The sequence below is a fragment of the Myiozetetes cayanensis genome, unplaced genomic scaffold, assembly GCF_022539395.1.
Source record: "Myiozetetes cayanensis isolate MyiCay16 unplaced genomic scaffold, myiCay2020 scf6-25, whole genome shotgun sequence".
Lineage (NCBI taxonomy): Eukaryota > Metazoa > Chordata > Aves > Passeriformes > Tyrannidae > Myiozetetes > Myiozetetes cayanensis.
Window position 1 is genome coordinate 56,630,850 of NW_026087853.1, and position 13,948 is coordinate 56,644,797.

At 38.4% G+C, this 13,948-nt stretch overlaps 1 protein-coding gene across 4 annotated transcripts in view; it reads right to left on the reverse strand.

Moving 5' to 3' along the window:
- The window catches only part of GAS2 (growth arrest specific 2), a 74,447-nt gene that overhangs the window by 32,257 nt on the left and 28,242 nt on the right, over positions 1-13,948 (reverse strand). For 3 of the 4 annotated variants that reach the window (XM_050335324.1, XM_050335325.1, XM_050335326.1), the window contains exons 4-6: positions 10,792-10,933; positions 4,578-4,610; positions 2,766-2,829 (exon numbers count right to left, since the gene is read on the reverse strand). In XM_050335324.1, coding sequence (XP_050191281.1) covers positions 2,766-2,829; positions 4,578-4,610; positions 10,792-10,933 — 239 coding nt within the window. The remainder of the gene's footprint in view (positions 1-2,765; positions 2,830-4,577; positions 4,611-10,791; positions 10,934-13,948) is intronic. The other variant, XM_050335327.1, reaches the window with a different exon arrangement.

A 13,948-nucleotide genomic window follows, 5' to 3' on the forward strand; every position in this document is an offset into this window, starting at 1 on the left:
GAGCACCACTTTCCATTTTTAGTAAGTTAAAACTGAATACAATAGCAGAGAGATCTTGAAATTGCTCAACAGTAATTCCAGAATACCTGTGGGGGTTGTTTAACTGCCCAGAGTTTAATAGTTACCCAAGAACTTCCTTTTTTTATGCAGAAAAGATAATTTAGCTGTTTTCCATTGTACAGTCTCTGACTTTGAAATGCTTTGGGAGAATGCTGGACCTGTGCAACCCACTGCAACGTTCCTGTGTATTGTCAATTTTATCCTGCAGGACACTTCCCTCTCTCATAAATCTTCTCACTGTATCCACAAGACACCTGCCAGTGCACACAAGGGCCCATTTTAGCTGTTGAAACTTTGCAGATGACCTCAGAATTTTGTTTTCACAAACAACTGAAGGCCAGGATAATTTATCAGGCAATTCCATTTTTATTAGTAACTGGGCTTTGAACTGCCACTCCTCGAGCCAAGTGGTCACACCAGTTTCCCACTCGCTGTGCAGTCCATCCATCGAGTCCATCTGTCTCTAATTTGGACGCTCTGAGACAACACGCTAAAAGCATTGCCAAAGCAAAGGTAAACTATCACCTGTCTCCCCTCCTCCACAGAGTATCTGTTTGTATAGGTTCAAGTTTAGAGGAACAGAGCTCAGTTCTATAATCCTCCTCAGACAATCCTCATTCTTGCTCATTTGTGCCTCCATCATAAACCTATTTGCATTTAAATAGAAAGGCTTAGGTCGACTTATGGGAGGTACAGACGCTGAAGACTCAGAGTAATCTAGCCGGGCAAAGTGTGCCAGGAGCTGAATCCTCGTGATGAGTAAGCCACTTTGAACCTATCTTTCTGCTTCTAAAGCAGAAATGGGAAAAGTAAGAGGTTATTCAGTGTCTCTTTTCGTTCTTTAAAAACAGACTGAGGCACCCTTTCTCGAAAGCAGACCCCCAAGAGTGCGAACAGACGCAATTTGCTTTACAGGGCGAGCAGACATCTGACTTCTCTCCTCCTTAAAGCAGCACAACAATGCCAGTTTAATGTGTGCTTTCCTACCCTTAGTGGAGGCAAGTATCAATTCTCCTTTCCCATAGAGTTCTAGTTTACCTCAGCTCAAAAAAACCCAACAAACACTGGGCTCCTGTATTTAGTTTTTGATTATGTTTCACCTGATGTTTCACTTCAACAGGTTTTTGTGCACCTTCGAAACGTGCAAGATTACAAACAGGTGTTTGTGTGCTCCTGAAGAGGTACCAAACAGAGCAGGAACAAGTAGGCAGACACATTATTTAACCCCTAACCTATAAACAAAATTTAAATATAGGAACATAAATAGAGACACAGAAACACGATATATAAACCGCATTCATGATATATGGTAATACACATGTATTGTAAATATAAAATAAAACACAAATATTTTAAAGGCAAAGGGGTAGAAATGCATAATAAATGAAAACATATTTGTTTTCATTATTATTTATTTTGGACTTTTTTTTTTATATTTTGTTTTGGGGGGATTTTTTTGTTTATTTATTTGTTCAGTGTTTCTTTTCATGTTTCACTCACTCCCTCATAGATCTGTTGAGAAATCTTCCTGCAAAATGAGATTAATCTAACTCAACCCACTCCAGCAGAATCCAACACTGCCACTGACATGCATTCCCATAACCAACCTGGGGCAGATATTCCTGACAGTTGGGTGCTGGGAAGTCTCTCCTCAAGCTGGGGATCTTGAAAGCACTTTTTTTTTTCCTCAGGTAAATTAAGATTCATTACACTCCATTTCATTAAGCACCTACTTTCTCATTCACAGGAAGGTAAGATATTTACTTTTTTTCCCATTTGGACTGAGCCCAAGTGTCAGAGACAACAAAAATTCCAGAAAACCGGAAACCAGACGTTTTTCTGGTTGTTGCTGTTCCTGTGCAAGCTGCCAGCAAGGGCTTCTCTGAAACTTGACCAAGGGACAAATGTCTAATTAAGCAGGTTCCCATGTGAGTTCATTCATAAAATATGAATACACATAAACACAATTATGACATGGCCAACTCTAATTCTTAAGCTAGGAATAAACAGGGGTCTCCTTCACACTGACTGTCACCACAAGGAATTCTTCTGAAATTAATGAAACTATCTGAATAGTGAGACACTCCACTTGGATACACATGGGTGAGCACAACTGCAATTTACACGCAAGGCTGGGCAGCAGCACTGCTGTTCATGTATTTTTTAGCAAATTTGATGCACTCTGTTGGTTAAATCTGCATCTGCAAAAAGGGAAAACTCATGTTCTAGTTACAGTCATTTTGATTGTCTAGCAAAAGTCAGTGTTGTCTTGACATCAAAGATAAACATCACACAATGTACTGAAGGTCCAGCATGGCTAGAATCATCTAGGTCAGATTTAGGTCATGTGAAGATCAATTTATTACCAGTAAAGTTAATTAAATCACAGTTGTTTATAGAGAGATCTGGCTGTTAGAAGGAGAGCCAGCTCAAAGCTTTATTTAGAAACAAAAAAATTTGATTCTTTCCTCTCCTGACACAAGGATAGCCAACAAATACCTTCACTGAAGTGATGCTACAGAGATTTCATTATATTTGTTAACAATGGCCCTCAAGATATTCCTGAGTGACATCAAGACAAGCATTATCCTTGAACCTAATGAGCACAGAAGTTAACTTGAGATGTGCTGATTTATCAAGTCTCTCAACAGCCACTGCTGTCAAGAATGCAAATATTTCATCATGCTTCAAATATTTTCACCCACCTTGCTGCAATCCTTCCAAGCTCCAGCAAACAAAGACACACCTCTCTTGGCTGCTTGTGGAGCACTGGGAAAGGAAAATGAAGATGGAAAACATTGATAAATAAAAGCTGTTTTAAAGATTTAAGTGATGGAATGGAAGCAAACCATCAACATATGTAACTCTTGACTCTGATAAGACTTAGTTTTCTTTGGCTTGCAGTGGAGTTTTACTGGAATAAAAAGGATGGGGTTGAGTGGTTCTCAGAGTGCAGAAGGTTTAGGAAGTTCCCTTTAGTTATCTAAATTACTGAGCAATTATTTGGCCTAATTGGTAATCTGCAAGCAATTCATAACTATTTAAAAACAATCAAGAACTCTGGCAGAACACTTAAATTAGTCAAATGTTAAAAATAACATTAGAGCGATACTTTTCTTTCTGCAAACTAACAGAATTCATATCCTTGAGATCACTATTTGTCTTAGCCAATTGAAATCACAAAGATAACAAAATTGCATTAACAAAGATGTATATTTTTTATACATCTCCTCTTAAAGCAAATGTGGGACTGGGATGCTTTAGGAATTCAGTTCATCACGGTCAAAAATCCCAAACAGACTTCTTTATATATACATATATACAAGTTTCCATGCCTGGATTCCACATAGAATATGTAGGTTTAAAAGCTTCAGAAGCAGCAAGGACACAGCAGGAACTTCTGAAGGGCAGGGAGGAGTGTGTGGTGGTGAAACATCCACACATGGACCTGAAGGTCTCCATCCCTTCTGATGGGCTCAGATAGCTGGTTCAGCCGATGTGAGGGGCAGCTGTCACGTCTTAGAAGGGCTCATAAGCCATCAAAGGTACCCCAAGATTCACTTCTGGGGCCTTCCACCAGAGGACTGCACGTGATCCACAGTGTTGCCTCAGGCTGTGTAAGACTCCCTCCCACCCAGGGGAGGTACCTGGGCTTTCCCCCCTGAACCTGACCTATATCAACCCGTGGAACTCTGTGTTTCACGGGCTTTCCTCCACCTCCCCACAGATCAAGACTGCAACCATCACTTCGACCAGCAGACACCTAAATTGCCACAATCATGTCTTGCCACTGGATCCGTTAAGTGGTGGTATTTTCCCTCTCTGCTAACCACTCTTATCCTTTCCTTCTCTTTCTTTTTCTTACATATTTTCTGAAGTGATATCTTTATACTTCTATACTGTTGCATTTCTATAGATAATAACCAAAGTGGCTACATACCTCCTTTTCATTGCAAATTATTCTAAAAATAAACCTGCCACATATAAAGTCATCTATTAACAACTTCACCTTCGGGATGGGTCATAACAATTATGAAATACCAACATAAACCAATATATTTTTTCTCCCAATGATTCCAATAGGTAATGTTCTGTAAACTGATTTCAGCTAAGCATATAAGTAACATCCAAAAATCAACATATGAAGAAAGGACTGTGGCTGTTTGGTTAATGAACTCCCCAAAACTCCCAAAGGAAGAAAGTATAAATAGAAGAAAATAAAAAAGTAATTTCTTAGTGTACATCATCATCTGTTCTCCAGAAATACCTACTGCAGTAAAGCCCTCATGCTGTGGATAAAAATCAGGTTTTAAAAACTTCAGCAATAATCAAAAGATCTGCACCTTACTCTTCAGATTGAATTGACACCAAAAACAATTACATTTGTACATTACACAAAATGTATTTGTGTAAATCAGAAGAAAAAAAAAAAAGAAACAGCCTCAAAATCAATTTGTTTCTAATGAGTAAAGGTCAAGACAACAGCTGTATAAACATTTGGCAATCTAAAGACTCACCTAACTCAAATGCATGAAGCAAAAAAACCATACCTGAAAAAGATATTTCAATGTCTAGTTAAAGCTCTGAAAGTAGTTACTTTGTTCCCTGTAGGAGACCCTAAAACAGGAATCCACAGACTTAAACATCTCTAGATAACTAACACCCTGCAGACCTTCAGTTTCTGCAATTTCATCCTCCAGCTCCACTGATGTGAATAAATGTATAAGTGGTGTGAGCTGAATGCCCAACACCCCAATATCTTTTCCCAGTGTTTGTGCAGCCCTTTCAGATGTGTGCATTCTTTCTCTTTGAGCTCATCCAAATATATTCTAGAAGTGAAAGTGCAGAGCATGAAAACTGAAATTGTATTGCACTAGGAAGAATATTTTTATCCTTCGGCCATCTGTTACTAAGAATGTAAACAATGCAATTTTGGACATTCAGCTATTCTCAATATTCTTCCAGTAATTTCATTAAACATTTACCTTTACTAGCAATCAGTATTTTTAAAGTGTTGCATTCGTGGCCCTAGAAATGTATTCTGCTGCTTCGGTTTTAAACCAGCTGGAACTGCCCCAAAATAAAACTCGATTTTAAGAAATAAGGCATTCCCCAAAACATAAGTGGTAGAAACAGGGTTTGGAATAGTCAAAGAAACTCAATTGTAATTAATGCATATGCACATCTGAGGAGAAAAAGAGAGGTTCAACCACTGTTACTTGCAAAAAGGTCCATAAACACAACTAGAAGAGAACTTGATTAAAAAAGGTGAAACATTTTTCAGTAATGCTCTTACCCAAACAAAATTAATTCAAGTCCTTTAGCAAATCTGACTCAAAACACAGTCTAGACACATTTCATGCACTTCACACTGAACACCAATGTGACACAGTGAAATCATTGTTAGAAGGTGAAGAGCTGTGCAGGCCATCACCAGCCACGAACACAAACACCTGGTCATCTGAAAGGAAGACGGTGACACAGTGCCTCTAACAAACAAGAAAATGTTAGCATTCCTGAGGACTATACAGCATTATGCTTTGGGGGACTTCAGAGACAAATTAATGTCGTTTTGGGTACTGCTGTGCTCACTGGATGACGTGGAAATTTTACAGATGCATCATAACAAGCAAACTAGTACAGCCAGCCTTAATTATAACCCAAGTACTTCACTTTGCATCACAAATACAATTTTTATATGCACTTTCCTATAATTTTTCAAGCTTTCATGTAAGGAACAGAACAAAATTCCTGGAGAACCGTTGTCCAGACTTCCCCTATCGAACGTTTGCAAGGTGAATTGTCCCTGTAGGTGATTATAAGCAAGTAGCAGTTTGTAAATACAAGAGACACATGCACTGTGCATGCCTAAGATGAATGGAAATATCCATCTTGCTTGAGAATCTCACCGATGACATTTGCTTGACAAGAATGCAGCGGGAAGGTTTAAAAATAGTGCATGCAAGTCCAGCTTATTTTAGGTGTCCTGGCACTTGAAGACCCTTTTGCTTTCTATCTCATCTCTTCAAATGCTTCTTACCTGCTGTCCTCATCGCCTGCATCTTTTCAAGCTACCTGCAGCCACTCTTTTTTTAACAATAACTCCTTTTAAGCTCCTAGCAAGCTTTTATCCCTGCTTCTCTCTGGCAACAACTGTTCTTCACGCTGCTTCTGTCTTGTTGCTGCCCCATTCTCCTTTTACAGGCCTTCCTCTTCTGTTCACTTACCCTTCCTGTTCCTTCTATGTACTTCCATTCCTATCACCTACTGTTCACCACACTTCTGTTCTCACACCTCTCTGTCAAGTTTCAAATCTTGGCTCCCACCATTTCTGTAAACCAGTTTTAGTGAAGACAGTCTTCCTTCATAAACTACTTTTTTTATTTTTTAATATATCAGGCATAGCTGAATCAAAAAAACTGGATATGATTTCAGATCCTAAAGCATTCTTTAGCTCACTAAAAGGAAAGAGTTTTACAAAGTGGCTTAGTATTTATTATTATAGGCTTCCAACTGCCATCAGAATTCACACCAGTTTAGGCAAAGTTTTCCAAAAGGTTGGCCCTTTGATCCTTCTTTCTATTGTCTCTCACCTTCTCCTTTAAAACTTCTTATTCTGGTCCTACAGCAGTCTTTGTTTGTTCAGTTTTTTTAACTTTGCTTTGTTAAAAACACTCTGTCCAACCTATCCCAAACCTATCTTGCTTCTGAATCAGAGTTATGCTATGGCACACTTGTGTTTCCCCCTCATCCCCTTTTCAGCACAATCACTTATGGAAGTCTAAAAAACAATTAAGGAGTCAAACACAGGAGATCTAAAGATAGTAAAGAATTCATCTAGAAGGGATATAGAGATCATCTAAACATGAACAATCTACTGGAACTCCTTAATTTAAGATGTAAATCCAATGGTAATAACACAGTGTTCAGGATGCTTCTATAGTCCTCAAAACAAGACATATTCAATAATATTATGAGTGGTTTAGTAAAGTGTTGTGAAGGATGGGACAAAACCTTATTCTGATGCAACTTCATGTAAATTCTTACATACTGTTACAATATCTAAATATGTCAAAGAACAGTCAAAACAATTCCATCATGTATGAAATCAGAAAAACCAGAGTAGTAATTAAAAAAAAAAATCGTTTGCCCCTATGCATAAAATACTTTGAAGCAATCAACATTCAAGTATTTAAAAAAAACCCAAACAAAACACTTTAAACCAGCAATGTTAGAAGAGAGATCAGAGGTGTTTAAGCCTATTATTTCCACTGAAACAGGGAACCTGGCCATTAAATTCTCATCAATCAGTTGCATCAAAAGAAGTCCATGTCACGTATTGTGTGTACACACGCACAGTTACAGGATACACGAGCACAAAACACGAACACACCAACAGCATCCAACAACTCCCAGAACAAATGACACACATCAGCATGCTGGCACACTCGGTGGCAAACCCTTTTCTTGCTGGGCAGACTTTATCAGGGAAGAGACGCAGAATATTCGCCGGTTCCAGCTCCTACAATCATCCAACAACACTCCATTACCACAGAGAGCTCAGAACTTAATGCTTTGTAAGTTCACTTAACTGAAGCAATCATAGGAAATCTTACCATTCTTACTATTTGTCCCAGCAGTTTTCTTCGAGCATTACACTCTTCAGGCTTGAGCACAACCATTACAAATATCTCCACCTAGAACGCTTTCATAAATAAAATTACCACAGCTGTGTGGGGTCTGCTGCCCTGAAAACCATACAGGGGAGCTTACAAAGTATACCTACAATGGGAACAGAGAAGTATTACACTTCTTACACTGCAAAGACTTAGTGCATCCTGTTCAGACAGGACGAATTTTTAAGTCTGTGACATCTGAGAACCCTGTTCAACAACACTGTATCTCAAGAGTTGCCCAGATGATCAGAGTTTGGACTTTGGATCGTATTTTTTTGGTATTAACAGAGCTAGTTTCTTCTTCTTTAAATACCCTAACTATAAAAATTTTTAAAAAATATGATAAATGTGATAAATTGGTCAGTGAGTACAGGGAGCATGCAGAGACTCCCTCTATTTTGCAGGATTCAAAACTTTCCCTTCCTATCATGTTGTTCTGACTTTTACAGATGCTGATGTCTTTTCTGCAGCTCATACAACAGGTACACACCACCCACCTTTGCTTTGCAAAGGCATTAACTCTCAGACTTTCCTGCTATGTCTTAACAGAAAACTGTATTTCCAATTTGTTTGCATTTTAACCTATGTTAAAGCACAATAACACTCAGCAAGACAAAATACATATGTTATAGACTACTAACAAGTTAGTAGTGCAAGTGCATTGTCCTCAAACTTTTGAGCTCAGCAATGTTCTCTTTCAATTATCTTTTAAGTAACTACTGATTAGAGGACATAATCATATCTAGCTAGCACAGCAAGCACCTGATTTTCATTCTATTTATTTTTCCTTCTGTTTATTTTGAGGAAAAAACAAAAAAAACAAAGTTCAAAGAGTTTAACCCTGTTTTCTTGTTCAGCTCAGCTGAGTAGCCCAAATCCAACACAGCATCTGAACCCATGCTAAAAAGATGGGAGTGTTGGATGCTTTTGTGTGCAGTTATACTTGCATGATTTCAAACACTTCAGAACTCATCTTGATGCGAACGTGTTTTTAAGCAATGAGAAATAATAGTAATTCATTTCTTAGCCAGTATAGATCTCATTTTGCTGATCTCTAATAGACTTGGTACTTTTTTTTTTTTTTAATCAGTAGTGTCACAAATCAATCATTCAAATATTTCAGTGCACTGAATCTTCAAAATCGCTGTTAGAATACCTATTTGCCAGAAAAAGACCTCAGGAATGTTTTATATTATACAGTGGCATGAAGAAAAGATCACTATGTGCATCTAATTAAATAATATGGTATTTACATACCTTAAGGTAGACAGAATAGAGCAAAAAATGAGGATAAAAAAATCTACTTATTGTCAGTGGAGAACACTGACAATAAGAAAAACCAGAAAACAGCTGATTTATCACTAGCAATTTACACATCAATTTACAGTTTAATAGCTATAGGGGAAAACAGAAGAAAACATGAAAAACAGTCACCTCTGTAACCGTAATTTCACCACAATTTTTTATTCTCAAAAATGCAGAATTCAGTGAGGCAGTGCAAACACTTAGATGTCATTCACACTGCTTCAAAAAGAGCCTCTGACATTACTTACCTTTGCTGAATTTTTATTTCCTATGCAGTGGTGAAGGGGTTTGTGGGAGAGAAAGGAACACAGAAGCTTTAGATTGGCAGCTGTTATGATTTATCCTTCTTTCTAACGCATCAGAAAAACCTCCAATGAAATCCAAACTTTGAGTTAGAGCTCAAACTGAGGGAGAACAGCAGCTACTGGTTTTATCTCTCTTTTCTATTTTTTTAAATGGTACGGTCACCATCTCCTCCTCAAGTTTATAATAACTCATTTTGAACCATTTTTAAGTCCTAAATACATTTAGCATGCCATTAACCACAGGTTCTTCTGCCTGCCTCGGGCATTGGAGGTCTGTGTCTCCTCCTGGTGTTTACAAGTTTCTTCACCCTAGACAGTGTCCAACTTCTCCACCATTTCAAATCATCAGAACTACAATTATTGTTCATCTTGCATGTGATTTTACCATACTAAATAAAAATTGCATCTTGAGGAATCAAATAACAAAACAAAGTCAGTACATATATCCTCCTTATTATCTGTCACCTTTGTGATACCACTCTCTTCTGTGCCAATCATTTTCTCCTGGGTATATAAAATAATGTAATTAAAAAAACCCTCACAGGATAAAAGACAAATGAAAAAAAACTGCCTCAGAAATATTTAATAGGCTACAGAAGTAGAGCAGGAGTGTAAAAGGATGGGAATAGATCAGCTGCAACACATGTAAGGCCTTCAACAGGACAGACTTTTTGAGCAACAGAACAAAGAAACTTCTTGATTCAGTACAGTGTGTTCACTTGTCTTCCACAGAAACTGATATGTCTGTCACCACAACTGCTTTACACTTTTATCTGAGTTCAGACAACAAACATTTGACTCTCTTCTCTTCACGAGATTTGGCTGAAAAGCTCTTGGGGCAAGATTCCTAAGTTTTCCCTTGGAGAGGGAAGAGTTAAACCAGTGAAGAATATGTAGTATTAGAACAGTGATTTCCTAAGCAGTTCAGTTCTTCTGATGGAACACCCTGAAGCACCAGTGTTGGATAAGTTTTGTCCAGAGCTGCACAAAGGGAACCAGCTGGAAAAAACAGTCAGCACAGGAAAGAAAAATTTTGTCTCTTCTTTCCTCCTGTGCAACTCATTAAATCTGCACAAATAGCCAAATTTCTGCAGCCAGAACTGAGCATGCACTTGTATCCTGCTCTCTCAAAGCAGAAAAACACCACCTTAGACACTGAACTGTGAAACAGCCTTCATGCTCCAAAAAAAAAAAAAAGTATGTGTAGAGTGAAAAATTATCTGCATGCAAGAAATCTTACTATGATTTTTCTTTCATTTAAGTTCCTCTTAAAATAGACTTAAATGAATTTTGTATATTGTTCATTCCACAGATAAGGGGCAGAATTAACACAGACACAGGTCAGATTTGGAGTCAAGATCAATTAAGAGCCATTCTGTCTTTCAAGGCAAAACACAAAAGAATGTTATTTTAAATTACTAACTGCTACCTAAAAAAATACATACCCAAACCTTCTGATTCAAACAGGCAGGTGTCATCCACGCCTACATCTCTGCACCAGGATAAGAAATTTGCTGTGTTGTCCCGTGCAAAAAAAGACCCTGAAGGAGCATTGGCTTTGCATGGAATCTTCCGAACAGGTAAAGTCTGCAAAACAGAAAAAATTCTCTGTTTAGATAAAATGATACATCCTGGCATAATACTTAAATATTATGAAATCAACATGCAGTTTTTGCACAGGTGGGCGACTCTCACCCATGCACTGCCTTGGCCATTAAAGAATCCCTAGCAAAGAAGCACGAGAAGTGAATTTAACAGCACAACAAGCTCTCAACCACAAGATCTCCCCAAAAAGCATCATTATAGTCCACGCCACGTGAAGCTGAGAGCTGAACCAGAGTTAGTTACTTCTTAGGAATATTAGCAACTACAGTTTTGGGATTTACTGTTTGGTCCAGTTCAATGAATTAAAAAAAAAATAAAAAAATTGAAAATTCATGAAGACAGACCTTAGGAACTGAACTTTGGCGCAATTAAGGTTGAATTAGTTTCACTTCTAAGTTAGGAGGGAATCAGAGCAAAGGAAGAGGTCTGTCTCCATCTTAACAACACACAAAAGCCACCTGTGCTCGGCACAGAAATGTAAATTTAGTAGCTACAAGCTAACACGGGCTCTCACTGGACCAGAGTAGTTCCATTTACATGATTTTGATATCAGAGAGGATGCAACTGATACAGCATCAATACCTGAACCACAGTAATTACCGCTGCAATCATTTTGCTCATATTGGTACTTTTATTGAGACATCTACAAAGAAGACCTGAGCATTCAGTTCTCACTTAAGGTTTCTTTTCCTCAAATAAAAAGCAGCTGTAATTCGTGGCAAAATGATCATTCTTAGATGTCAGTATTTAAAGAGAGCTTAGAAGGAATTGATATATCATATTAGACACTTGACAGTGGTGATGTTATGGCAGAATACACAGAGCTACTCACCACTATTTACCCAACCAATTAAATAAACTGCAAATAGAACAACTGCAGGGATAAACACCATTCTACTTATTTTATTGGTGTGTCAGTGGGAACTTAGAAATTGTCTCAGATGTATAAACGTGTCTTACAGGTCTATGCATTTGGAACTATTCCTCAAATCACCATCTAGCTGTCATCCCCCCATGATTCTTACTCCAATTACACGATTTACACTTCCTGGCTTGTCAAAAATGATGCTTGTGGTTCAAAATATTTGCAAGGTGATGTTAATATTTTTCTATAATGTGTTATAAAACACTGACCATTTGGAAACAATATTTTAAAGAAAAATCCAAGTAAACCTTGTGTCACAGACACCATATCACCTCCTGGAACAAGAGAGGGGAAGGAGGAAGAAAGTAGGGAAGTAAAAACAGTTGTTCTCTAATCCAGAATAAATAAAAAAACTATGAAACCTGAAGTCTTTCAAGGGGCTCTAGATATGGAAAAACCTTATAGATCAGAGCACAATGAAGCTTTTAACATTAGTTTTATCTCCTTTCCATTCTTCTGGGAGAAAAAAAAAAAAGGTGAAAAAAACCCCTCTCAGTTCCTCACAGAACAGAGATTCTCTTTTCTTAAAAAAAAACCCCTAATAAAAAGTTGTTAGCACTAGACATGTTTCAAGACTAGCACCCTTTTCACATCACCCTAATTTCTTCAAAGAAACAATGAGTATCTGTATCCTAAGGCAAATTCTTACTATGCTCGACAGACTCCTTCACATGTTGAATTTCCTCTGGTTGACTCAGTCTTTACGAAGAAGTAATGCAGCACTTGTCTGTCTCTCTCTGCCCCTGTGTCCTTTCCCAGGAGACTTTAATTGGACAAGTCTAATAATCTTTAAAGAGCACCCACTTCTTTGAAGGGGAGTCACACAAAAGTCTCTGGCAGCCTGCTGGAGGAAGGTCACCAAGTCCAGCCTGCATCCAAAGGAAAGCTGTCAAAACAAGGCTTCTGTCTGATGATTTTCATCTAAATCTTACACAAAACATTTAAGCAACCTTAAACTTTCTTCAAAATAATTTCCAAGGGGTCTAAGCTGACCTTACCTCCTCCAGTCCAGAAGAGGAACAAGCACTGTGGGCAGGGATGTTTCACTGGTACAAAGCAAGATGGGAAACAGGTGGAGAGCAGCAGGAGCTGGGCTGTGCCATGAGTGAAAATAAACCAGGATGAGCCCAGTACAGGCAGTGGCAGCCCTCACTGGCCATGATGCAGTCCTGACACCAATTACTGTGTGATTTTTAGTGTTTCAGTGGAATCAGTTCCTTCAGAAATACACAGCTGGTTTAGAATTAACCCCAACTGGTTGGTAGATTCAAGGAGGTGCCATTTCATAGCACTGTGTCTTAATCTAGTCACATAAAACATCCACTGTACCTACAACACATTTGATCATATTCTGACCGAATCAAACGACCAGCAGCTGTAAATCGGTCTAACAACCTGAAAATCAAACAGAATGAACTTCTTTTCTGATATCATCTCTGCCTGGACCAGATCATCTGCAGTGGATGCTGACCCAACTGAGTAAATAGGTCAAGGGGACCACACAAATTATATCTGGCACAACTACGCTCTTTGGAATTTTTTGATTGATTATGTCCAATTTAAAGCACAAATCCTGGATTAACAGCACTGTGACAAAGATGACAAAAAGCCAGCTCCAGTATTCCTGGCACTTGCAGACTTGTGCATAAGGTACTTCAGAGAGCACAGAAAGGGAATAAGGCTACAGTTAATTTACATGTGAGAGCAGACCTGCAGTGTCAGATCATGTCACCTCCCAGTTCCCTCTTCAGTTCTCATCTCTGGGTTTTCCACAGTGTCCATGTGTTACTTTGCTCTCAGGCTTGCCTTTGCAGAAAACCAGCAAGTCTTCTCTGAGAAAAAAAGCTGTTTCTAATGCCAGGAACAGCTCAGAGGGGGATTACAGGTGAATCATACTGGGTTTGTTTTGCTTCCACGCAGTTCTCCAGCTCCAGATGATGATTCTGTGCCTTTGAACTGCTTTGCCCTGCCACAGCCCCTGATAAACAGCCTATGTTATTTCATGTCCTGCTAAGGGTATTAAACAATGTTCTGGAAGTCTGTGATAAACCACTCATACTATTTCAGAACAT